Raw genomic sequence first — 27638 nt, 5'->3', positions numbered from 1 at the left:
AGAGATTGAGTCAGTTCTCCCAAGGCACACAGAAAGTGGCAGAAGCAGGAGGCAAACACGAGCTCCCCAGCATTAAAGCCAGAGCCAAGGGGTGTGTCTGGATAGAATGTGGATGGACTTTGTAGGTGTACATATGGACATGAGGTCAGTGGGGCCAGTAGAGGCTGGTTAGTGGGAAGTCTTGAAACCACTAATTGATTTGCAAGGCACCCAACAGCCACTGGAAAGAGAGAGGATCTACTCAGCCATTGTTTGTCTGCTCTTTTCAGAATTTCATTCTGTCAGAGCCCCTCCAAAAAGGCGAAGGGGCAGAGGAGAGGAGATCACGGCCCAGTCCTCCTCATAACCCATTTTCCTTTAGCAATCCTCTGGAAATAGCTAGGCAGGAACTTGGGAGTTTATGGTTTCCTTTTAGGTTGGGACTGTTTGCTCCTGATGGAAGGGCCATTATATGTATTCCATTGTGTCTGATTATGGCCAGTCCCTGGACCTGCCTGGCAAACTGCAAGGTCCATTTCTAGTTAAGGAACAGATATTAATTAAATATAAAATATAGAGGGCTCTTTGAAGGTCAGGCTTAGGGGAAGTAACTCTTTTTGTTGTTTAGTCACTAAAGCATGTCCGACCCCGTAGACTGTAGCCCGCCAGGCCCCTCTGTCCATGGGATTTTCCAAGCAAGGATACTGGAGTGGGTTGCCCTTTCCTTCTCCAGGGGGGATCTTCCTAACCCAAGGATAGAACCTGTGCCTCCTGCACCGGCAGGTGGATTTTTTACCACTAAGCCACCTGAGAAACCCAACTTGTTTTTTAGCAATTTGTAGAGATCACCAAGCCAATGTTTACTGTGAGTTACTGTTACCAGTACTTTATATTAATGTATCTTTATCTCTAAGGGCAATCTACAAGGACAGTTTTGGGGTCTCCTTGTGCAGAGGAAGAAACTATGATTCAGAAGACTTGACTGAATTGCCCAAAGTCACACAGATAATTAGTAAAAGAAAATGAATTTGAATCAAATTTTGTCTAGCTCCAAAATTTACGTTCTCTTCTACCCAAAGACAAAGAAGAACCTATCTGGAACCCTTTTCTAGAATGCTGGAAAAGTAGGTGGTGGAGTTATAAAACCAATGACTGAACCTTAAATTGCAGTGCAGCCCCTGTGGGACTCTGGGTAGCTCATAGAACCTCTCTGAACCTCAGTTTTCTCATCTGACAGGGAAGTAACAGTACTAACTCACAAGGTTACTGTAAGGATGACCAATGACATGTCATCGTTAATGTCCCTGCCAGTTGCAGTGCAAGAATAGTTTCCTTCTGTCTCATAGGTAATGTCTCTTGGTTGATCAAAAGCACACTGTGTCCTGGTTTGAGGTAAACCCACCCCTCCATCCTCAGCGTGAGCTCTGTAGAGGATGCTTTCCATTCTTCTGTGAGGATCAAAACAGTTACCTTTCTTGGGAGTTTTAATCCCACCTGAGGACTTAACCCAGAGTGAATTAAGTATGACATTTTTCATCACTAGTGGCAGCTCCTACTAACAACTTGTGAATTCTGACTTCTAAGTGGCGGTCATTGCCATATCTTTCTTTAGAGTGGAGAGGATTCTGACTTGGTCTGGAGAAGACACTTCTCTGGAGATGGGAAAATTCATCCATAAACCCTGCATTTGTAGATCAAGACCGTCCAATTATATTAAGTGATGAAAGTTCTAAGTAACTGGTCTAAGTTCTAAGATGTCAGTATACTCTTAACTATAGGGAAGGAACACCTGAGTCGAAAGGCAATTCTCATTCAAAACAGGAAAAACATACTGAATAGATAGAAATAGAAAGCATTAGAAGGGTAGGGTTTTTCACTGTTGACTCCAATTTGGGGAAATTATCAATTATATGGTTCAGAGTCCACCATGTGGAACAACCTGTAGAGAGATGCCATTTCTGGTGTTGTCAGATAAGATACAGAAAAGACTGACATTGCGTGGGACATACTGAAATGATCACTCTTGTTTATCTGAGTTAAAGGTTTAACTGGACATCCTGTATCTCCTATATTTTATTCACTGAATCTGGCAACTCAAGACCTTATTGAACACTGACTGTTCTCTGCAGCAAGTCAGGGAGATGAACCCCTGGCGATTCTTCCAAGGGTACAGATTCTAGAATCAGACAGCCTGTGTTCAAACTGGGCTTTACCACCACAGCTCCATGAACTTGGGCAAGTTGATGATTTTTGTTAAGCTTCTGTTCCCTCGTCTCTGAAATGGAGCAAGGAAGAGCATTTACTTCCTGAAATTATCCCCAGGATTCAGTGTGTCCAGTAAATACCTGTTGAGCACTTGCTTAGAATCAGTATCTGTCCTCCATTCTGGAGGACACAGTCTGTGCCCTCATAGTGAGGGATGAGAGGCAGGCCATGGCAGAGTCAAGTAAGAAAGAATGCAGGTTAAAAGGGTGGGCACGTGCTGTTTCTCTTGGGTTTGTGTGTCTGTGAAGTGACATCTAGCAGAGACACAAATGACCTGGGGGAGCCAGCAAGTTGTGTCCGAAGGAAACGATTTCCAGGCAGAGAAGGGGCTGCTGCACAGGCCCTGGCTGGCAGTGGAACTGCCATAATTACTGCTCCTCGTAAAGAGGAGCAATAAGAGGCCACCGTGTCTGTGGCGGTGAGAAAAGGTGTTGGCAGCTGACCAGAGAGGTAGCTGAGGGAGGGGGAGGGGTATAGGGCTTGGAATCATTGGTGAGACCTGGAATTTGACTCCAAGTGAGCTGTGAGAACTCTGGAGTTGTGAGCAAGAGAGTAGTGTCAAGGCTCAGGTTTTAGAAGGACCACTTCTAAAACCACTTCCCAGGTGGCTTAGTGGTTAAAAAAAAAAAAAAAAAATCTCCCTGCCAACGCAGCTGATGTGCATTCAACCCTGGGTTAGGAAGATCCCTGGTGGAGGAAATGGCAACCCACTCCAGTATTCTTGCCTGGAGAATCCCACAGACAGAGGAGCCTGGTGGGCTACCGTCTATGGGGCCACAGGAGTTGGACACACACACACACACACACACACACACGCCATCCGCCTCTGCAAGGATTAAATTGTGAGCTGCTGCAGCTGCTGACCTTCAACACTTGAAAGGAGTTCAGGGTGGAGGGCAGAAATGAGGCACTCTGTGCTCTGGGAAACTGGCAAAACAGGTCAGATATTTTCAGGAGCTGATTTTAGGAGCCAAATTCATGCATCTCATATCTGGAAAAGCACTAAATTCCATCACGGTGATGGCTGCTCCACATGACTTTATCACCTTTGTGAGACTAGCAGAAACTTTCTGCAAAAAAATATATGCTTGATTGCATGTACTCCCCCGTCACTGAAATGAAATATACTGACCTTCCCCCTACCTCTTAGGAGCAGTTTCTCAGCGCTATCTGAAATGTTGTCTCCCAGGCTATAGCCCTCATTTTGTACCCAGTGAAACTTAACTCTCAACCGTCACACTGTGTTTTTTTTTTAAGCCTCTGAGAGAGACAACAGTGGTTTGGACCAGGGTGTGAACAATAGAGGTCGCAAACAGTGAAGGGAGTCCCTAGGATGTGGATGTGTAGAGGTCTAAAGACTGAGCCCTGGAGCTCCCCAGGGATTCAAGATAGAGACGATGTGACAGAAAAAGAGTAGCCGGTAAGGCATAAATAGAACCAGGAGAAAGGAATTAAATGGAATTTAAACAAAACATGCAGTTTATGCCGAGCACTTAATCAGTTTGTAAGTTTTAGCTCTTGTGTTTGTTGGAACACAAGTTTGGCTGTTGTAACCATAGACCCCAGAATAGAGTTAAGACAGAAATTCGATTTTCTCTTGCTTTGAGTTTACTTATGGAGTTCAGGACTGGTGTGGAGCTCAGTGGCATCAGGGGCCCAGTTCTTTTCAGTTCAGTCGCTCAGTCATGTCCGACTCTTTGCAACCCCATGAATCGCAGCATGCCAGGCCTCCCTCTCCATCACCAACTCCCGGAGTTCACTCAGACTCAGGTCCTTCGAGTCAGTGATGCCATCCAGCCATCTCATCCTCTGTCCTCCCCTTCTCCTCCTGCCCCCAATCCCTCCCAGCATCAGAGGCTTTTCCAGTGAGTCAGCTCTTCGAATGAGGTGGCCAAAGTACTGGAGTTTCAGCTTTAGCATCATTCCTTCCAAAGAAATCCCAGGGCTGATCTTCAGAATGGACTCGTTGGATCTCCTTGCAGTCCAAGGGACTCTCAAGAGTCTTCTCCAACACCACAGTTCAAAAGCATCAGTTCTTCGGTGCTCAGCCTTCTTCACAGTCCAACTCTCACATCCATACATGACTACTGGAAAAACCATAGCCTTGACTAGACGGACCTTTGTTGGCAAAGTAATGTCTCTGCTTTTGAATATGCTATCTAGGATGGTCATAACTTTTCTTCCAAGGAGTAAGCGTCTTTTAATTTCATGGCTGCAATCACCATCTGCAGTGATTTTGGAGCCCCAAAAAATAAAGTCTGACACTGCTTCCACTGTTTCCCCATCTAGTTCCCATGAAGTGATGGGACCAGATGCCATGATCTTCGTTTTCTGAATGTTGAGCTTTAAGCCAACTTTTTCACTCTCCACTTTCACTTTCATCAAGAGGCTTTGTAGTTCCTCTTCACTTTCTGCCATAAGGGTGGTGTCATCTGCATATATGAGGTGATTGATATTTCTCCCGGCAATCTTGATTCCAGCTTGTGTTTCTTCCAGTCCAGCATTTCTCATGATGTACTCTGCATATAAGTTAAATAAACAGGGTGACAATATACAGCCTTGACGTACTCCTTTTCCTATTTGAAACCAGTCTGTTGTTCCATGTCCAGTTCTAACTGTTGCCTCCTGACCTGCATACAGATTTCTCAAGAGGCAGGTCAGGTGGTCTGGTATTCCCATCTCTTTCAGAATTTTCCACAGTTTATTGTGCTCCACACAGTCAAAGGCTTTGGCATAGTCAATAAAGCAGAAATAGATGTTTTTCTGGAACTCTCTTGCTTTTTCAATGATCCAGTGGATGTTGGCAATTTGATCTCTGTTCCTCTGCCTTTTCTAAAACCAGCTTGAACATCTGGAAGTTCACGGTTCATGTATTGCTGAAGCCTGGCTTGGAGAATTTTGAGCATTACTTTACTAGCATGTGAGATGAGTGCAATTGTGCAGTAGTTTGAGCATTTTGGCATTGCCTTTCTTTGGGATTGGAATAAAAACTGACCTTTTCCAGTCCTGTGGCCACTGCTGAGTTTTCCAAATTTGCTGGCATATTGAGTGCAGCACTTTCACAGCATCATCTTTCAGGATTTGGAATAGCTCTACTGGAATTCCATCACCTCCACTAGCTTTGTTCGTAGTGATGCTTTCTAAGGCCCACTTGACTTCACATTCCAGTATGTCTGGCTGTAGGTCAGTGATCACACATCGTGATTATCTGGGTTGTGAAGATCTTTTTTGTACAGTTCTTCTGTGTATTCTTGCCACCTCTTCTTAATATCTTCTGCTTCTGTTAGGTCCATACCATTTCTGTCCTTTATCGAACCCATCTTTGCATGAAATGTTCCCTTGGTATCTCTAATTTTCTTGAAGAGATCTCTAGTCTTTCCCATTCTATTGTTTTCCTCTATTTCTTTGCATTGATCGCTGAAGAAGGTTTTCTTATCTCTCCTTCCTATTCTTTGGAACTCTGCATTCAGATGCTTATATCTTTCCTTTTCTCCTTTGCTTTTCACTTCTCTTCTTTTCACAGCTATTTGTAAGACCTCCCCAGACAGCCATTTTGCTTTTTTGTATTTCTTTTCCATGGGGATGGTCTTGATCCCTGTCTCCTGTACAATGTCACGAACCTCATTCCATAGTTCATCAGGCACTCTATCAGATCTAGTCCCTTAAATCTATTTGTCACTTCCACTGTATAATCATAAGGGATTTGATTTAGGTCATACCTAAATGGTCTAGTGGTTTTCTCTACTTTCTTCAATTTCAGTCTGAATTTGGCAATGAGGAGTTCATGATCTGAGCCACAGTCAGCTCCTGGTTTTGTTTTTGTTGTATAGAGCTTCTCCATCTTTGGCTGCAAAGAATATAATCAATCTGATTTCCTTGTTGACCATCTGGTGATGTCCATGTGTAGAGTCTTCTCTTATGTTGTTGGAAGAGGGTGTTTGCTATGACCAGTGCATTTTCTTGGCAAAACTCTATTAGTCTTTGCCCTGCTTCATTCCATATTCCAAGGCCAAATTTGCCTGTTACTCCAGGTGTTTCTTGACTTCCTACTTTTGCATTCCAGTCCCCTATAATGAAAAGGACATCTTTTTTGGGTGTTAGTTCTAAAAGGTCTTGTAGGTCTTCATAGAACCGATCAACTTCAGCTTCTTCAGTGTTACTGGTTGGTGCATAGACTTGGATTACTGGGTATCAGGGGCCCAGGCTCTTTCTAATCCACTCTTTTTTTTAATTTATTTTTTGATTGAAGGATAATCGCTTTACAGAATTGTGTTGGTTTCTGCCAAATATCAACATGAATCAGCCTTAGGTGTACATATGTACCCTCCCTCTTGAACCTCCTTCCCACCTCCCTCCCCTTCTAATCCACTCTTGAGGAAAGAGGAAGGAGATAGGATGGGTGTGTCTCTTTCCTTTAATGGGCACTCAAGAGCTTACTCACTGGAAAAGACCCTGATGCTGGGAAGGATTGAGGGCAGAAGGAGAAGCGGGGGGACAGAGGATGAGGTGGTTGGATGGCATCATCAACTCAATGAGCAAACTCCAGGAGATAGTGAAGGACAGGGAAGCCTAGAGTGCTGCAATCCGTGGGGTCACAAAGAGTCGGACACTACCGAGTAACTGAACAACGTCACTTCTACTCACATCCTGTTGGCCAGAATCTAGTCACCCAGCACAAGAAGCTGCAGGGGACGCTGGGAAATGTATTCTTTTGCTGAGCATCTGGGTGCTCGGCTGAAATTTTGAATTCTGTACATGCAGGGAGAACAGACATATGGGTATTGATGAGCCAACTTCCAGTCTGTGTGACAAGCATGATTTCAAAAGTCAGTGCTCTCTGTATATGCCAATAGTATTCTTAAACTCAGAGGGAATTTCTCAGGTCCCTGATTGTCACTTACTTTTCAGATTGCTTCATCTTTTTCTGTTGTAAAATGTTACACCATAACTTCCAGAAACAAAACAAATCCTCCAAAACCACTTTTATTTTGAAATCATTATAGATTTATAAGAGGTAGCAAAGGAATGTAGAGGGAAGTCATATGCATTTCCTCTCCAAGACTTCTCCCCAGTGCTAACACCCCAAACATTCAGGCAATGTTAGGCTTCTTGGGTTGTGAAAGGTGGCTAGTACTGGGTGTCTGCCATTGAGAGACAAATGCTATTGAACTAGAGATCAGAACAGGAAGCCACACTCCCAACATTTCCTACAACCTCCCTGTTGAGTAGTTAGCCTTATTTCATCCATAAAGGGTCTCTATAGCCTTACTTAACCCTTTCCTTTCTTATGAACTGGGCTTCCCTGGTGATTCAGATGGTAAAGAATCTGCCTGCAATGCAGGAGACACAGGTTCAATCTGTGGGTCAGGAAAATCCCCTGGAGAAGGGAATGGCTAGCCACTCCAGTATTCTTGCGTGGAGAATTCCATGGACAGGAGCTGGTGGGCTATAGTCCATGAGGTCACAACGAGTCAAACACAACTGAGCAACACTTTCACTTTTTTTTCCATATGAACTTTTGATTTGAGAAAGACTCATTTGGCTCTGAGATTTACTTCAATGTTAAGAAGCATGAGAATTTTCTGTTATTTATTTAAGATTGTTAAATGGCTTCAAAATAAACAAAGGACATACAGTAAATGATGGTATAGTCTAAGAGCCCTGTTATTTGGCAAGAAATTTCTCATGGTGTCAGGATTTGTCTCCATCGGTCCTGCAGACATGACACCAAGGACTTCAGCAGATTTCTCAGAAATACCAGTATTGTTTTTTTCCAGAAATTTGGAACTATCCGGGCAGATTTGATTGAGCAGATGAGATTTAAACAGAGACTAAAGGTGATCCAGACGCTGGAAGATACTACAAAACGGAATGTGGTGAGTCTTTTGAGAAATGGCATGTGGCCTTCTGTTCCCATCCTTCCTTGTATTCCCACTGACTCCAATTCCTGCTTGACAGACTAAGCGGATTGAAAAGAAAACAATCAGGAAGTTTCCCATTATGATATTTTTGAGTTTGTGAAAGTCATTGTGTTATTCTTTTTATATAAGGTACGAACCATTGTGACCGAAACTTCCTTTACCATTGATGAACTAGAAGAACTTTATGCTCTTTTCAAGGTGAGTTTCAAAGAAAATTCATGTACATTCAAGGGAGTGAAAGAGTTCACTTTTTTTTTTTCCTAATTTTTGGCTGCACTGGGTCTTCATCGCTTTGTGGGCTTTGCTTTAGTTGCGGGGGGTGGGGCCGCTCTCTAGTTGCGGCGTATGGGCTTTCTTTGCGTCGGCCTCTCTTATGAAGCAAGAGCTCTAGGGCACTTGGACTTCAGTATGTGCGGCTCCCAGGCTCTAGAGCACAGGCCCAATAGTTGTGGTCCACAGGCTTAGCTTCTCCAAGACATGTGGGATCTTCCCGGACCAGGGACTGAACCCATGTCTCCTGCATCAGCAGGTGAATTCGTTACCACTGAGCCACCAGGGAAGCCCAGGAGTTCACTTAAATAATTCAGCTAGTTCCTAGATTTTTCTGTTAAATTGTGAAGGGATAGCATGAGTGTCAACAGGCATACATAGGAAGATGGAGTAAAGAGTATAAAAATAGAGTACTTAGATTGGAAAATAAAGATATAATTCATTTAAGTTGGTGTTTTAGCCTTCTTCCTCCCCATGTAGTATTTTCACTGTTTCCTTGGACTTAAGCAAATAGGGTGTTACTTTATAATACTCATTGGAATGATGGCAATCAAGTTTAAATTCTCTCTGAAACTACTGTAAATTTTAATTTCCTCTATTAACCTATATTCAAGCACCCTTAAAAGGAGATACATAGCCGGAATAAGAATAAAGCTGCTTGAATGTCTAAGGGAAAGCCTAGTTGTTTAAATTTCTATGATTTTGTATTTCTAAGTCAGCCCACACCAATCTTGATCATCAATAAGGAAATAGTATCATTAAATGAAGCAATGTAGAATTGTTTTTCTTCTAGGGAAAAAAAAAGCACTTTTAACTATCATTACCAACATCATAGATAAAAATGTAATAATTGCCAGGAAAAATTTTTAAAGGATGCCTTTTAAGCAGGTACCAATTTTATCACAATCTCTAATTGGCTAGTTTTTTGTTTGTTATAGAGCCTTTTATTTCCAGAACTAAAGATAATTGAGGATGGCAAAGATAGTATAGAAACGAACAGAAGAGGGCAGACATAAAGATCTGAGTTGGACACTAGTAGATCTTAGGATCAAATAGAGAATGTGAGAGCTGGGAATATTTTTGCTAATATTCCTACTTAACCTGTTAGCTACTGGAGGCACCACCGTTTTATTTATTTCTGTTTCTCTAGTATCTAGTTTCGTGTCCCTGCCCAATAGGTGTTCCAAACATGTGTGTTGAATACATAGGTGATTCAGTGATCCGTTTTCAGTCTAGTTCAATTTTGCCTGCTTCGGAGGCAGGCACAGAGAGGTTGATGGCTTTGTGCAGTCCAGCAGCATGGGCAACAGCGCCCCCAGCAGGCTGCGTTCAGCATTTAACAGTGCAGCCTTAAGTGTGTGCCATCTCATTCATGCTTTATTCAGATATGTAAAGCACTGTGCCCATTGCTCCATTATATGGTTTTCCATAAGGAGAGAAGAGTCCCTCTTCATTTCATAGAGGGAAAAATACAATTATCCAACTTGGATTGAAAGAAAAAAATACAATGATCCAACTGAGATCAGATTTTAGAAGGATACTGAGGACTGGGAAAAATCTGCTTCACAGAGTCGGGGTGGGGGACGGGTAGGGCCAGGATTTAGGGCAACTACACAGAAGTGGGGAGTGGCAGCTGGAGGCAATGGGGAGGGCTATGACATTCAAAGGAGGAGGCTGACGTGGGGCACACCAGAAGAGCAAGACCAGGGCGGGCTGTGCAGAAGCCCAAGCTCCTGAGATCACTGAAGCCGTATCTTCTTCAGTGCCCCTGCCCTCTGCGGTCTGAGCACCTCCAGGTTCCAGGTGTGTCGTTTGTACACCAAGGATACTGCCTGAAGAAAGCTCTCCTTACACTCCAAAACCCTGCCCTCAGGTGTGTTGACAAACAGGAGTTCCCCAAGTCTTCTGAGTGCCCCAAGAGAGAACCTGATGTCCTCGGTTGGTGTCAGGGATGGAAAGGATTCTCGGGTACTCAGTTCGGTTCAGCTACTCAGATGTGTCCAACTCTTTGCAATCCCATGGACTGCAGGATGCCAGGCTTCCCTGTCCTTCACTATCTCCCGAAGTTTGCTCAAACTCATGTCCACTGAGTTGGTGGTGCCAACCCAAGACAAAGACTTCAGAAAAGGACTCTTTCTTGAGTTTTTTGAAGACTTTTCATTGGCTTCAGTTCACCTGAACAAACATTTATTGAGGAATTGCCGTGTCAGACACACTGCCAGACTCTTCAGTCTTTTATAAAGTCAATTTCTGGGGGATTTCCTTCAGATACAAAGGAAAGCGACATTTGTTTCCCAGTTTTCTCCTTGGGCTTTGGGCTAAACTTGATAGAAAAAGGTGAAAGAATGCCACCCTGAGGCAGATTTGGGAGAAAATGTGATTCACGGCCCCTGGGCCTTATTTGAACTCTTTCTAAATTAGTCCTTTTTCAGTCTTGGGTCCGTAGTGCCCAGGTGATGGAGTAGGGGGTCTCATCAAAGGAGAGGGACACAGTCCCTTTGACTTGTTTCCTGATGGCTGTGAGCACCATGAATGTGCCTGCTCCACACCCGGGGCCGGTTCCAGAGGAACATGGATGCTTTAGTTAGGAGGCAGTGCTTTGGATAACTTTTATCCACTGATGGAGCTCCAGTAAAAGGGGACCCTTCCTGTGGGGCCATATCACTAACTCGTTCCCACCCACGGGGCTGCTGGGCGTCACGTCGGAGTACAGCTCCACCCAGGGCACCCCTCGAACCTCAGCCTCTGCCTCCCTCCCCCAACCCCACCGCCATCACCATGCTCCTCCACTCCACCCCACCCAGCCCCGCACCATCCAGCAACACGTGAGTGCAGCCCCCAAGCCTAGTGGGCCTGACACACTGCCTTTATTCTCCTGAAGCTGCCCTGAGAAACCTCTCCTTCCTCCTCTCTTGGCTGCTCCCACTCCTCTCTCTGCTGGATTATTAGCTACAATTCCCAGTAAACAGGACAAAGACACTGGTCTTCTTTGCTCTTTTCTAAGTAAGAACAACACTGAAGTACTGCACTCTCACCACTGACTCCTTCTCAGAACCCCTAGGCAAGGGGGAACGATCTGGCGTGAGAGTGCTTTTTGCTATTGCAATGTTTATACATGTGTATAATGAAATAGTACAGCAGGAAATAAAGTAAAAATAAAGTCTCCCTTTGGATGCCCCTCTGTCTCCCCAGCCTACCATTCATCGCTAACTGTAAACCTCTACCTAGGGGGACCGGAGGCTTCTTACTGGCCTTTCTGTTAGATGCTTCGTCTTTGCGGTCTTCCTAGAATGGGCATGTGTTTCTGCCAGAATCAATATGACCTCCTGAATAAAAAGGCTGCCTTGTTTCCAAGGACAGAAACAGGAAGCCTTTAGCTGGATCTCTGTCCTCCTCCACCCTAGTGGTTCCTGCTCATAATTTTCCTGGCGCTATTTTCAGATGCACAAAACAGGAGGGACTGCATACTTGTCGCCTCAGTACTGGATGACTAGGATAATCTTTGGGCTTCCCAGGTGGTGCTAATGGTAAAGAACCAGCTTGCTAATGCAGCAGATGAAAGAGACACGGGTTCGATCCTTGTATTGGGAAGATTCCCCGGAGGAGGGCGTGGCAACCCACTGCAGTATTCTTGCCTGGAGAATTCCATGCACAGAGGAGCCCGGCGGGCTATGGTCTATAGGGTCGCAGAGAGTCTGACATGACTGAAGCGACTTAGCACATATGCAGGGTAATCTTGGTGACCTTGATGACCAGAAGGCAGGGGTTTACAGGACACTAAACTAGAAGTTTGGAAACCCAGAATCACATTATGATTCTGCTTTGACTATGATTCTGGTTAGCTGACTCGTGGAAGCCACTTACCCTCTGGGCTGTATACCATCCTCATAGGGAACAGGAGGTGATCAGACTGCCTGAATTACAGATCCTCTTCAGGTTAACACTCAATGTATTTCTTTTAAAACAGAGTATTTGTTTTTATGGTATTTCTTTTAAAACAGAATATTTGTTTGTCTTTATGGGAGTTACTCCTTAAAATGCTTGTGAGTGTGGGAGTAGCGGGGGCAGAAAATGGTGCAGGGGAAGTTCTTTCTTTCTTCACCTGCTCCAATAATTGAAACGGGTTTTTCGTACCAGATATAAACACAGAGATGGTTGCCACGGAATTGGTGGGAGGTGGTCAGGTGGAGATAAATGTAAAAGAGAAGCCGAGGGTGCCCTGGGTCCAGACCACTGCCCCAGGAGATGCAGACCTAAAGTTTTTTCCCAGATTTGAGGAAGGCCTTTCTTGCCTGTATTTGCTGTGAGATGCAGCCTGCCATGTCATTCTGTCCTTCAATTCTGCAGGCGGAACACCTAACCAGCTGCTACTGGGGCGGGAACAGCAATGCGCTGGACCGGCATGACCCCAGCCTGCCTTACCTCGAGCAGTATCGCATCGACTTGGAGCAGTTCAAGGGCATGTTTGCTCTGCTCTTTCCCTGGGCCTGCGGAACTCACTCTGACGTGCTGGCCTCCCGCTTATTCCAGTTATTAGATGAGAATGGAGACTCTCTGATCAACTTCCGAGAGTTTGTCTCGGGGCTGAGTAAGGACATGATTGCATGAGTTTGGGGGTCGGGGTGGGGAAATCGGGGGAGATGGGGGAGCACCATAATCCTCCTTGCTGCCCTCAGGACCGTAGCCCTGCTTTCCTCGGAACACAGGGCTTACAGGACAGAGGAGCACGTTTTAAGGTCTGCAAGCTGATTGTAAATTTGTTTTTAGTTAATGGATATATCATATGATTAAATCATTACCTTCTACATTAGTTAGTCTCTCAGTCGTGTCCAGCTCTTTGTTACCCCATGGACTGTAGCCCGCAGGTTCCTCTGTCCAAAGCATTTCCCAGGCAAGAATACTGGAGCGGGTTGTCATGCCCTTCTTCGGGGGATCTTCCCAATCCAGGGTTCAAACCTGGGTCTCCCACCTGGCTGGTGAATTCTTTACCATCTGAGCCACCAGCCCACAGATAGTCTTCAGCACTAGTTAATATACTTTATCACGGAATTTGCAAGAATACCACCTTAAACCCTAAATTCACAGACCACAATAACTTTATGAGGGAAGAAGAAATGTTTGGATATGGATAGCTTTTACTTGTCCCAACATATATTTATACTACATATGATATATTTCATAAAATTTTATGAAACATTTCATAATTTAATAAAAGACTAAAAAAAGTGAACAGCTCTGCAGTCTAGTGGAAGTCTTTTCTCTCCATTTTGTGGGGAGGAAATGTGTCCATTCCTGAGAATGCACACCCACACCCGACAAGCATCACAGGTTTCTGCCTGTCAGCCTCGCTCTCTGACCTGTTTACTGCCCTATATTCCACTGGGCTTGTTGCATTAATATTTGAGCAGAAAAGCTATGTGGTGGTCGAGCTTCACCTGACATGAGGTTGTGGATGTAGCAGGCATTATGTCGGGCTGCCAGAATAAAATAGGAAAAAAATTTTTAATTCTAATTGTGCTACACTCTGTGGCCTGGTCCATGCACTTGAAAGTGACATGTGCCCAAGGAAAGATGAAGGCATCAGGTATTGAGCCAACAATGATTCCAGAAAGCACCCTAAATCATAAAGAATAATGACTTGGAAGGCTTAAAGGCCAGAGGAAACTGATGGTTGTTAAAAAAACAAAGGGGAGTAGGTGAGGCAGCCTTAGATAAGTAAAAACTATTTGTAGAAAGCACTCAGACACATCATTCAAAAGGGCTGCATGGAGGAAACTAGCCTTTATTAAGCGTAGGCACCATTGTGATGCTTTAGAACTTGTACATTATCACTGAATCCAAACAGACCTTTGAGATAATAATAATATATCTGTACTTCCCCAGTGGCTCAGTGGTAAAGAATCTGCCTGCCAATGCAGGGGACACAGGAGACATGGGTTTGATCCCTGGGTCAGGAAGATCCCCTGGAGGAGGGCATGGCAACCTACTCCAGTGTTCTTGCCTGGAGAATTCCATGGACAGAGGAGCCTGGCGGGTTACAGTCCATGGGGTCACAAAGAGTCAGACACGACTGAGCAGGAGCACAGAAGCACACAATAGTGTTGATAACTAACATTTATACAGCACTACTCAGCCAGGCTTCACTCTCAGACTTTATGTGCATTTAATTTACCTAAGGCACACAGCAGCAAAGTTGGTGTTTGAACTCAAGCACCCTGGAAGCAAGAGTGTGAAGTTACTATGATGCTTTATTATCTGTGTGCTTACTATTAATACCCTCATTTTCAGTTAAAGAGATGGTGGCTCAGAAAAGTTAAGCAACATGCTGGAATATTCATTTTTAGCAAGTCAAAATATATCTGTTATTCAACTGAAAGGCAGTTTATCCATGCTGGGCCCAGGATTCAGATAAAGTTTGTCTCGGAAGCACATCCTTTTTCATTATTCTGTGCTTAAGGACAGCAAATAGATTTTTTTTTTTTTTTAGGGAAGAAGGAGGTGTTGATTTTTAATTACACAAATAATACATAAATACATTCTGCTTTTTAAAAAAGTGAACAAAGAAACTTGCATGGTGGTCCAGTGGTTGAGACTCCAAGCCTCCATTTCAGGGGGTGCAGGTTCAATCCCTGGGCAGGGAACTAAAATCCCACATGCCATGCAACATGGCCAAAAAATAAATATATAAAAGCAATAAAATTTTTATTTTTAATTTTTTTGTTTTTTTAGTATAAATTTATTTATTTTAATCGGAGACTAATTACTTTACAATATTGTATTAGTTTTGCCATACATCAACATGAATCCGCCACAGATAAAATTTTTTAAAAGTAAGCAAAATAAAATTAAAAAGTGAAACAATCCAGACAAGACTAGAGACATTTTGACCCTCTCCTAATCTTTTCTGTTCCAAAGTAACTACTTAGTGTCATTGGTATCTATCAAAAGGGACATATTTTTTTAATGACCTTTGGACAAAATAAGGAGAAGAAAAAAAAAAAAAAGACAGATTCTACATGTAGAAAGGGGTCAAGGAATTTTTGCTGTAAACATCTTTGCTGCAGCCAGTTTCACTGTACAACTAAGTGGCCATAAGGCTGTTTTAACATGAGAGATAAAAATACTTAGTTGACAGTCATGACACTAGAAAAGGATAACAAGTCAGTGCTTGTAAATCCTTTGATGAGCATGGCATCTGGTCCCTTCACTTCATGGCAAATAGATGGGGAAACAGTGGAAACAGTGACAGGTTTTATTTTCTTGGGCTCCAAAATCACTGCAGATAGTGACTGCAGCCATGAAATTAAAGAATACTTGCTCCTTGGGAAAAAAAGCTATGATCAACCTAGACAGCATATTAAAAAGCAGAGACATCACTTTGCCAACAAAGGTCCATCTTGTCAAGGCTATGGTTTTTCCGGTGGTCATGTGTGGATGTAAAAGTTGGACCATAAAGAAAGCTGAGTGCTGAAGAATTGAGGCTTTTGAACTGTCGTGTTGGAGAAGACTCTTGAAAGTCCCTTGGACTGCAAGGAGATCCAACCAGTCAATCCTAAAGGAAATGAACTCTGAATATTAATTGGAAGGACTGATGCTGAAGCTGAAACTCCAATACTTTGGCCACCTGATGCGAAGGACTCATTGGAAAAGACCCTGATGCTGGGAAAGATTGCAGGCAGGAGGAGAAGGGGATGACAGAGGATGAGATGGTTGGATGGCATCACCGACTTGATGGACACAAGTCTGAGTAGGCTCCAGGAGTTGGTGATGGACAGGGAGGCCTGGCGTGCTGCAGTCCCTGGGGTCACTAAGAGTCAGACGTGACTGAGCAACTAAATTGAACTGAACTTGATGAGCATAGTCATCCCTCTCACTCATCAAAACTAGAAGTTTACCAAGCTATGGCAGATATAAAAGAAGTGTCTGCTAATTCACAGTGACCTTCAAGAGCACTAATAATTGATTCTTAACTAATTTGGGTATGACAGCTTCTCCTCTCAGGCTGTCTTTACCAAATTTATCACACAGTATTAGACATTGATGGCAAAAGGAGAATTAAGCTCCTCCTGCCCCCTGAAAAGGAAATGATTATGTGATCCCTGATGGGTATATAAGTTTCTTGAAAATGGTGAAAACACAGTCTGGCTTAGGTTAGCTTGCTAAAGGATTTGCAAAAATTGATATCTGGTTTTCCAGTGTAATGTAACCATCAACCAGTAATTATTTTTGTCTCTTATGGCAAAATGACCTTATGGTCAATTCGTTGTGGGGTAAATCTGCTTCTGGCAAACATGTTCAGGATGAAAATACCTCTGTGTAGGAAGTGACAGGAATCAATATAAATATATAATTTATTTAAGCTTAGGCAAACCCCAACAAGGCAAATACTCTTCAAAATCTTGGGAAAAGGAAAGAGAGGCTTGCAGTCCATGATAGTGAAAATAGTGGAGAAGAGTACTTAGGCTTCTTAAAATGCAGTTGAGTTATTTGAGCAAAATAAACTTCACCTAGATTTCTGGGAGGAGGCTCAGAGCTGTAGTCAGTCATGCAGGTCGATTACAGCTATGGAGATGGACAAGTCAACTAGGAAAGAGAAGTTCTGTTCAAGTCTTTAGAAACTAAAGAAAGAATTCTGGAAAAGATGGGTCAGTAATTTCAGTGTCCATCCCCAGAAAGATCCCCCCTGAAATGAGTGACCAGATGAGTCTCTATGGAGTTAGAGATAAGAGATTACTATCTGAAGGCGCAAAGTAGCTGGATCTCCTTTTTCAGTGGTATTGCTGGAAGGCAGCTTTTCTAAACAAGCCACTAGGTCACAAAGCAGCTGGTCATTGGACGTTGGAGAGTTGGAGGGAAATGGAAGCTGCTGATTCCATGACTGACTGAACCCTGCACCCAAAGCATGACAGCCAACAGAGAGTTCTCTGTACACTGGGCTTGATGTTTGACCTCTGTGGTTGTTTCCTCATTTACAAAGTAATGATTGTCAGAACTGAAAGAAATAATTCAAGTTAAGTTCCTACAGCAGTGCCTGGCTCAGAAAGTGTTAGTTATTGTTGTCTGTACAATGACTAGGAACCCCCTCTACCTGACTCAGGCAGCGATTTATACTATCAAGGTAGAGAGGCACACTAAATGTGTCAGTTACACAAAGCTGGAAGAGACGGTCAGCATGTTGGAGGACAAAAACAAGATGGAAAAAAATAATATTAGAGGAGGGAATGATTGGTAATATAAATTGATAGGGATAAATCAGAAGCCTAACATTTTTCAAAATTATTTATTTATTTATTTGCTTATTTTTGGCTGTGCTGGGTCTTTTGCTGCACGGGGGCCTTCCGTAGTTGGGATAAGCAGGGGCTACTCTCCTGTTTCAGAGCGTGGGCTCTAGGGCCTGTGGGCTCAGTACTTGTGGCTCAGGGACTTAGTTGCCCAGAGGCATGTGGAATCTTCCCTGACCAAGGATCAAACCCCTTTCCCCTGCATTGGCAAGTGGATGCTTAACCAGTGGACCACCAGGAAAATCTCCAAAAGTCTTACATTTTAAGAAATGATTGTAAAAGGACTGTATGTCTGCATATACATGCATACAGTGGTTGCAGCTATGCTTTCTAGAGTCAGACAAATCTGAGTTCAAATCCTGGGCCTGCCACTTGCTGTTAATAGCTTATGGCCTTGAACACATTTCTTGGGTAAGCCTGGCCTTTTTCATCTGTAAAGTTGGGATAATAACAGTGCCCATCTCATAGAATTCTTGGGAGAGAAAGTGAAATGCACATGGAACAGAGGGTTTGTTGTTCCACTGCTCAGTGCCTGCAGCACGTCAGGCTTTCCTGTCCTTCACAAAGTGAATGGTTCACGAATGTCTGTCGTTATTTTCATGATTAGTATGAGTCAGTGTGCAGATGTCTTGAGGTTTAGTTGACTGTGTAGTCCAACTCCAGACTGAGGAGTATAAACAGCTGAATGCAGACTTAGGCTGTATTAGGGGAAGAGTCAGGAACAGTTCCACTCTTTTCCACAGTGGACAAAAGCCATCTGGAACTCTCTGTCCAGAGGCAGACTGATGGGCGCGTTAACACATAAGGTAGATGTGAGTAAAAATCAAAAAGAGTGTACAAACCATGTCATATGAGAAAGTTGAAAAAGACTTAGAGAGGTGTAGCCTGGGGAATATAAATTTGCCTTGAAAAGGTAAGATGGTGGGAAACAGGACAGCTGTCCTTAAAATCTGAGGGATTGTTGCAATGAAGATGCAGTAGACCTATTCTATTGACTTTCAAGAGTCAGGAAGAGGAATAGTCCTACATCTTTTGTTGAGTCATAATCTCTGAGATCTGATAAGAACTGTGGAAATTTTCTTCCCCCAAAATGACATTGGCTTGTGAACACATTTTATGTTGTATGCAGTTCATGAACTTGATGAACCTGGGTCTGCAGGTTAAGGGTCCTGACTGAAGTAAAAACAACAGGAGCACTTTCAGTGTTTCTGGAATTCCCTGGTGGGATGAGATGCCTCTGGCTGGGATGAGCTCCCCATCTCTGACTCTGAGGATGTTCAAGCAGGTGCTGGATCCTCTCCTATGTGGATGTGGACATGGGAGGTCGGATGAGATAATCTCTGCTGTCCCTGTCAACCAGTCCAGATCCTGTGATTCCTCTTTCCCCAAATCTCATTCATCTTGAACTCTGCGCCCTGAGGATATGTATTTACAAAGTGTTTTCTGATTCCTGAAATAACTATTGACTTTAAGGGAGGAAGTAACAAGATTCTCTTTGGATTGAAACAGTGCCGATATAATGGCAGCTGTGTGCATGCTAAGTTACTTAGTCGTGTCCGACTCTTTGTGACCCTATGGACTATAGCCCACCAGGCTTCTCTGTCCATGGGATTCTCCAGGCAAGAATACTGGAGTGGGTCGCCATGCCCTCCTCCCAGAGATTTTCCCAACCCAGGGATTGAATCTACGTCTCCTGTGGTTCCTGCATTGCAGGCTGATTCTTTACTGCTGAGCCACCAGGGAAGCCGTAATGGCAGCTAGGTTAGGCTAAATCAAACTGAAGAACTATTTAAGAGACCAGAAGCAACTAAAAAGGATTTCTAAAATGAATAATTTGAAGCACGCTCAAACATGTATTGGTCCAGTGGTTAAGACTCCATGCTCTGAATATAGAGGGCATGGGTTCAATAGCTGGTCAGGGAACTAAGACCCTGCATGCTGCAAGGCATGGCACCAAATAAAATTAAATTTTTTAAAAAATAGGCTTTAAAAACATGTATCAAGATTATTTCTGAACTCTAGCAATCATGATATTGAGGCCCAGTCACCAGCCTTTTCTTATCAGTAGTGTTAGTCGCTCAGTCATGTCCGACTCTGCGACCCCATGCATTGTAGCCCCCCAGCTCCTCTGTCCATGGAATTTTCCAGGCAAAAACACCAGAGTGGGTTGCTATTCCCTTCTCCAGGTGATCTTCTTGACCCAGGGATCAAACCCACATCTCCTACATTGGCAGGCAGATTCTTTACTGTCTGAGCCACAAGGGAAGCCCTTTGTATCAGTAACACTCATTTAATTTGTGCCAGCTGCTAATCTGCTGCTGCTACTGCTAAGTCACTTCAGTCGTGTCTGACTCTGTGGGACCCCATAGACGGCAGCCCACCAGGCTCCCCCGTCCCTGGTATTCTCCAGGCAAGAACACTGGAGTGGGTTGCCATTTCCTTCTCCAGTGCATGAAAGTGAAAAGTGAAAGTGAAGTCGCTCAGTCGTGTCTGACCCTCAGCGACCCCATGGACTACAGCCTTCCAGGCTCCTCCGTCCATGGGATTTTCCAGGCAGGAGTACTGGAGTGGGGTGCCATTGCCTTCTCCGAGCTGCTAATCTAAGAACCTTTAATTCTCATCTTTCATGGGTCCTGATGTCAAGACCACTGGTGAATCTTCTAATTTGTCATCCTGCCTCCTAGAGGGGAAAGTGAGATCCGGAGAGGTTCACCCTCCCAAGGGCACATGGTATCCATACAAAGACTTTGAAACCAGACATCCTCATTCCAGAGCTTTTAACACCAATCCCACACAATATCTGGGTTTCAGCTTGTAAAAGGTTGATGCTTCAAGGGGACACTAAGCCTCGGGGTGGGGTGGGGCTGTTGGGAGCACAGTACATTTCTTATTGGTACTTATGTGACTTCTAGGTGCCGCATGCCATGGGGACCTCACAGAGAAGCTCAAACTCCTATACAAAATGCACGTCCTACCTGGTAAGTGAGCCACACAGAGTAGCGCGTGTACCTGAGACTCTGGCCTGGCTTGATGTATTTTTTGGTGTGACCTGTTTGCCTCTTCTTTGATATACAGAAATCACTCATTGATCACTAAGAACAAACTGAACAGTATTATTCACAGGAGTTCCTGAATCAGCAGGTGCTTGGTTCAGTGGTCATTCATTTGTCCAAAGTGTGAGCTGCAGTAATAGAGCAGACTTTTGCAAGAGAACGAATAAATAGCACTTGGTAACTCCTGGAATTCTGAGTCTAGGGAGAGCAGTCTTACCTCTGACAGAGACAGTGCGAAAGATGATGAGGTTTTTGAGTTCAGGTTTAAACCGGGTTGGCCACCAGTTGGAAATATCTAGCAAATACTAAAAAAGAAAGAAAGAAGAAGAGAGGGAGAGACAAAGTAGAGGGAGAGGGAGGGAGGAAGGAAGGGGGATTAGCTCTAAGGATAGAGATAGAATAAAACTATAGATTTGGGAATTATCTAAAATTCGGTTCCTTAAAGCATCATTCCATAGGATTTAGGAAAGTTTCCAAAAAAGGAAAACGTGAAGAGACCCTTTGGTTAGGGGTTGTTATAAAGGAAGATGGAGTTAGAAATGGAGGGAGCCCCTCTCCCGTAAGGTTTTTGAGGCTGCCGGTTTTCCAGGCCCCTCAATGCTGTGACTCCCCTGTGTCACTTCTTTAATAATTAAAGCACACTTTCACTGAGTCATGGCCCTGCCAATATGAGAAGTGTCTCTCCTCTCTCTCCAGAGCCATCCTCTGATCAAGACGAGCCGGATTCTGCTTTTGAAGCGACTCAGTACTTCTTTGAAGACATCACCCCAGAATGCACACATGGTAAGTGACTTTTTCTCATCAGGCCCACTCTGTTTTTGTTCTACAGAGCCCTCTGTTGTTGGAAACCAAGTTGCCCCTAAAGCTAGGCAGCCAAGGAAGTATATGAATACAGTTGCCTACTATGCTGTTTTCTTTTCAGATTTTTGAACTTGAGTAACTACTGGGGTCAGGAAGATCCCCTGGAGAAGGGCATGGCAGCCCACTCCAGTATTCTTGCCTGGAGAATCCCCATGGACAGACGAGCCTGGTGGGCTACAGTCCATAGCATTGCAAAGAGTCAGATACAACTGAAGTGACTTAGCATGCATGCAGCTGCTGGAGAGTGGGTACTTTAGCCCATCAAAAGGACCATGTATGACCGGGACTTCCCCTGGTAGTCCAGTGGCTAAGACTTTGTGCTCCCAAGAAGAGGGCATGGGTTCAATCCCCGGTCAGGGAACTCAATCCTATATGCCACAACTAAAGATCCTTCATGCTATAACTAAGACCCAATTGCAGCCAAATAAACAAATAAAAGAAAAAGCATGACCTGTAGTCAGATATGCTGCTCTGGAACAGATGTCAGCAAACTTTGGACCAAATCTGGCCCACCACCTCTTTGTATGGCCTGTGATAATATAAAATGTATATTAAAAAATTAAAATAATAGAAAATGTAAATGTTACTGCCTATAAATAAAGTTTTATTGGAACACAGCCAGGAACACGGCCAAGCTCATTCAATTATATATTGCCTATGGCTGTTCTCACACTGCAGTGATAGAATTGCCTCAGATATTTGCCATCTGGCCCTTTACAGAGAAAGTTTGCCGACCCCTGCTCTGTGTGGTTGTTAGGTCAACCCAGACATGATCTGGCTCATTGGGAATACCTCCAGATTAATATGTGAACTTGTTCTGTTTTGCCATGTGTGAATCTCAGCAGTATCTTTCCACTTGCTGCTGCCATGCATTATTTACTTCATCATTATGGCAGCTTCCTGACTTCAACTGTTCGAAAATCAGTGTGAGTTGTTCCTGGGTCCTTTTGCCTCTTAAATCTTACAGTCCCTAAGTGAGCACAGCTCAGACCTGCTTTTAAACTGTGAGCACCTAAGTGATTGAGTGGAGAGGAGTGAGAGGCAGACGCAGTCTTCTTATTGACATACGTGTTTCAGTCAGGAGCTCTGGTCAGGATGCTAGCTCTGTCTAGCAGCTTCGTGTATCTGGGAGCCTCAGGGTCCTTGTGGGAACATGGGAGATGAGAGCTGTCACCTTGGGTACAGTAAGGATTTAGTGAGATAATGTAGTAAGCCTTCCAGCATAGTGCTTTATCCAACTATATTCTTCACATTGCTAGCAATCAACCCTACCTAGAGGTGTTTCTGTTTTCTCTTACACGTGCTAATAAACCTGTGGGTTTATCATGTAACATCCTCCTCCTTTTCTTTCTAACTCTTCTGGCAGTGGTTGGATTGGAGAGCAGAAACAAACACAGCGCAGATGATGGCTTTGTTACAGTGAGTTTAAAGCCGGACAGAGGTACAGACTTCCTCTTCTCTGTGTTGGCCTTACTGCCGGTTCAACAGTTGCTTCTTGACCTTTGAACACTAATTTCTTGGTATTTGGATTTTAGGGAAGAGGGCGAATTCTCAAGAAAATCGTAATTATCTGAGACTCTGGACTCCAGAAAATAAATCCAAGGCAAAGAATGCAAAGGATTTACCAAAATTGAATCAGGTGAGTGCTCAACAGCACAATTCATTCATTTTAAACCTTGAAGCTCTGTTTTCAGTCATAGATAAATATAGAATAAGTATCCCTCAAAGATAATGGGAACTTGGAGCACGTATTTAGTACCTGTTTGAATGTATCTTGTCCATGCTTTTGTGCATTTAAAGTATGCTCTGTTATGAGGAAATGACCACCTCAGAAAATGGGAACCACAAAATATTGTGGTATTTTGAGAGCACATGCATTCTCATCCCAATCATTAAAAATACCCTCAGAGGAAAGGGAACCCTCCTACACTGTTGGCGAGAATGTAAATTGGTACAGCCACTAGGGAGAACAGTATGGAGGTTCCTGAAAAAAATTAAAAATAGAACTATCATATGACCCTGCAATCCCATTCCTGGGCATGTATCCGGGGGAAAACATTATCCATAAGGATATATGCACCACACCAGTGTTCATTGCAGCACTGTTTACAGTAGCCAAGACATGGAAGCCACCTCAATGTCCATCAACATAGGGATGGGTAAAGAAGATGTAATACCTTTATACGATGGAATATTGCCCAGCCATTAAAAAGAATGAAATAATGCCATTTGCACTAACATGGATGGACCTGGAGGTTGTCATCCTGAGTGAAGAAAGTCAGACAGAGAAGGAGAAATATCATAAGACATGCCTTATATGTCATTTCTAAAAAGAAACGACACAAATGTACTTACTTACAGAACAGAAAGAGACTCACAGACTGAGAAAACAAACTTACGGTTGCCGGGGTGGCGGGGGCAGGAGGTGGGCGGGATAGTTAGGGAGTTTGGGATGGTCTTGTACGCGCTGCTATATTTAAAATTGATTATCGACAAGGACCTACTGTATAGCACATGGAACTCTGCTCAGTGTTTTGTGACAGCTTGGGTGGGAGGGTAGGGGAGAATGGATTCATGTACATGTATGGTTGAGTCCCTTTGCTGTTCACCCGAAACTATCACAATGTTGTTAATCAGCTATACCCTAAAACCAAAAAAAAAAAAAAACCCCTTAGAGGGACTTCCCAGACAGTCCACATAGGAAGACTCTGTGCTTCCTATGCAGAGGACACAGATTGAATCCTGGTAGGGGAACTAAGACCCATAAGCCTCATGGTGTGCCAAAAAACATTTTAAAATACCATTAGATATTCAAAAGACAAGCTCATGCCGTTTTCAAACCACTGTACTCAGCTATAAATAGGTGTCTGACTTTTTTCCCTTAAACAGCTGAAATATAATGAGGAAGATAAAACCATGTAAATAATTTAAAATACAGGATGAGAATACTTTTTATTAACAGAGGAAGAGATAAATTATCTGGGTGGAGGTAGAAAACATGACTTCTGGCCAGAGAAACCAGCAGATGTGTCATGGGAGAGAGGATTTGAGCTGAACTTGGAAAACTTGGGCTGAATGCTGAAGCGTATAGGCATGAAATAAGATGAGGTCTACGATTTACTTACAAGTCAGCAAGAAAGGATAAAGGAGTTAATTAAACATTTGTATAACAAAGGAACCACTAATAAAGAGACCTGTAGTCCTGACCAAGAGGAAATCCATTTGCATCTCCATTTGCAGGTTCAAATCCTGCTTGACTACAGTCATAAAGCTACTGGTAAAGAGCCCACACGCCAGTGCAGGAGACACAGGAGATGCAGATTCAATCCCTGGGTCAGGAAGAACTCCTGGAGGAGGAAATGGTAACCCACTCCAGAATTCTTGCCTGGAGAATCCCATGGGACGGAGGAGCCTGGCAGGCTACAGTCCATAGGGTTGCAAAGAGTCAGACATGACTGAAGCGACTTAGCACACACACAATAAAGAGACTAAATCCACCATCCATCTCTTTAAATCTGCACATCCATCCACCCCACAATAGGACTTTTCTGGGATTTTGCAGGAGTCCTGATATTAAATGGCTTTGCAGTCCACTTGGGTCCTGGCTCTATACTCCCTATGACATGGTCATGGTCTTGTGTTTTCCCCGATCACTTTTCAGGGGCAATTTATCGAGCTTTGTAAGACGATGTACAACATGTTCAGCGAGGACCCCAACGAGCAGGAGCTGTACCACGCCACGGCCGCGGTGACCAGCCTCCTGCTGGAGATTGGGGAAGTGGGCAAGCTCTTCGCTCCCCAGCCTGCCAAGGAGGGCGGGGGCGGGGGCAGCGGGCCGGCCGGCCACCAGGGCCTCCCCGGCAGCGTGCTCTTCCCCAAGAAGGGGCCAAGCCAGCCTTACGTGCCCGAAGCCGCGGAGCCCCTCCCGGCCAGCTTGGCCGGGGCCAGTGAGGAGCACTCCCTGGGCGGACAGATGGAGGACATCAAGCTGGAGGATTCCTCGCCCCGGGACCACGGGGCCTGCTCCTCCATGCTCATCTCCGACGACGATACCAAGGACGACAGCTCCATGTCCTCCTACTCGGTGCTGAGTGCCGGCTCCCATGAGGAGGACAAGCTGCACTGCGAAGACATTGGCGAGGACACGGTCCTGGTGCGCAGCGGCCAAGGCACCGCGGCGCTGCCCCGAAGCACCAGCCTGGACCGGGACTGGGCCATCACCTTCGAACAGTTCCTGGCCTCTCTCCTGACCGAGCCGGCCCTGGTGAAGTACTTCGACAAGCCTGTGTGCATGATGGCCAGGATCACCAGTGCAAAAAACATCCGGATGATGGGCAAGCCCCTCACCTCCATCAGTGACTATGAGATCTCGGCCTTGTCCGGCTGAATCCTGCACCTTCTCTGGGGGGCGGGGGGCGGGGTCTTTTTTTATGTTCTGTGTTGGGGCTTCAGTCTTCCTTTTAAATTAAATATTTATTAGTACCCGGCTTGAAGCCTAGTGTTTTCATAATATAATACAATGAAAAGCTGTTGGAGAAATACTTAAACACCTCCATGTAGGTACAGTTCCGCTCTCGTTGGGGGGAGGGGGATTTACCAGAATGCAGTGAATTCCAAAAAAAAAAAAAAAAAAGATGACTCTGTCCGTGATATGTGTGTATTTATAACTTCTTAATCTTGCTGATGAGCTGTATACATAGTGCTGTTTAAACGCTAAATAAGGCAGCAGCTGTTGTGTATTCGGGCTTTTTGAATAAAATTAGAGCTGTAAGGAAAGTGAAATGCCACAGAGAGAGAGAATGTTCTTAAATGGCATAGGCATTGTCAGCTGGGGTAAATTCTGTACCACTTTAAGGGAGCATTAAAGCTATTTTTTAAGATTTGAAATATATTTCATAAAAGTCCTCTATTCAAAAAGCATATTCTGCAGGCATTCCCTTTGAGGTTCTAAGCAGTTAGGAAAGTATATGTGATTTTTATGTGATGCCAGAATAACACCTCTGTTTGATCAGTTTGGGCAAATACTAGACCAAATTGCATTGAAAAATTGATGATTTAAGTCAGCTGGCCGGAATTCGGGGGGAAATGAACAGTCTTTTGTGACAGAGAATCTGAAAGTGGCAACAAAAATGATAAGAGGGCTCAGAATTGGGGGGGTGGGGTGGGGATGGGGGCAGAGTGAAAGTACTGATGCTTCTTATACTGAATTTTCAGCTTCTTGTTACTCATTGCAAATACAGCAAAAAATAAAACGATAAACTTTACCATTTCTGTGCTCTCCATAGGTTCAAGAAATCATACCATGTATCACATATGACCATCTTTTCCAGTTAAGTCAATGTAGAGATAATGTAAAATGAAAAAAACTCTGCAAGATCACGTAACTGAATGTGTAAAGCGGAACTTGACACTTTATATAAGAGAATAGTATGCTCTATTTACTGAATGGACTTGGAAATGAAAACTGTCGCACCTGCACTTTGTATTTTCGCTTCTTTTTTTATTACTGTTACGGTTTTGTCTTTTACAGATGTTGGAGTTTTTTTCTTCTTATTGTTGAATTCATAATCATGGTCACATTTTCTTTGCATATTCAGAATATTCCTTCCAATACATTCCCTTATTTTAGAATCCATTGTGTCCTTATTTTTAGCTGTTGCTGCTGTTTTTAATTTTGTTTACAGAATGATTTTTTTAAACTGTCCAATGATGTAGTGTTAACCTCAAATAGGATAAATGTGAACAAATAAAATACATGGATACTCAAATGTGGCTTTTATCTCAGTACTTCAGTTCCTGTCTATGGTGATAACATTATTCTTTTGAACACTTTGCAGGGGAAATTATGTTCGACAACCATTTTGGCTAAGGAAACAAATTTTTATAGGCAAATATTTTGAGATAAGAAATACCGTTTGGGGAATTCCCTGGTGGTCCAGTGGTTGAGCCTTGGTGCCCACTGTGGGGGCACAGGTTCAACCCCTGGTGTGGGCACTAAGATCCTGCAA

At 43.8% G+C, this 27638-nt stretch overlaps 1 protein-coding gene across 1 annotated transcript in view; it reads left to right on the top strand.

The window, feature by feature from the left end:
• TBC1D9 (TBC1 domain family member 9) overlaps window positions 1-27402 on the top strand; it is a 128594-nt gene extending 101192 nt beyond the window's left edge. The window contains exons 14-21 of the mRNA XM_027567405.1: window positions 8022-8120; window positions 8295-8363; window positions 12783-13023; window positions 20629-20694; window positions 21466-21552; window positions 22997-23071; window positions 23166-23269; window positions 25292-27402. Coding sequence (XP_027423206.1) covers window positions 8022-8120; window positions 8295-8363; window positions 12783-13023; window positions 20629-20694; window positions 21466-21552; window positions 22997-23071; window positions 23166-23269; window positions 25292-26017 — 1467 coding nt within the window. The 3' untranslated portion in view covers window positions 26018-27402. The remainder of the gene's footprint in view (window positions 1-8021; window positions 8121-8294; window positions 8364-12782; window positions 13024-20628; window positions 20695-21465; window positions 21553-22996; window positions 23072-23165; window positions 23270-25291) is intronic.
• Window positions 27403-27638: the final 236 nt, after the last annotated feature.

This window comes from Bos indicus x Bos taurus, chromosome 17 (assembly GCF_003369695.1).
Source record: "Bos indicus x Bos taurus breed Angus x Brahman F1 hybrid chromosome 17, Bos_hybrid_MaternalHap_v2.0, whole genome shotgun sequence".
NCBI lineage: Eukaryota > Metazoa > Chordata > Mammalia > Artiodactyla > Bovidae > Bos > Bos indicus x Bos taurus.
Note: the sequence above shows the minus strand (reverse complement) of the source record. Positions and strands in the feature narration are given on the sequence as shown.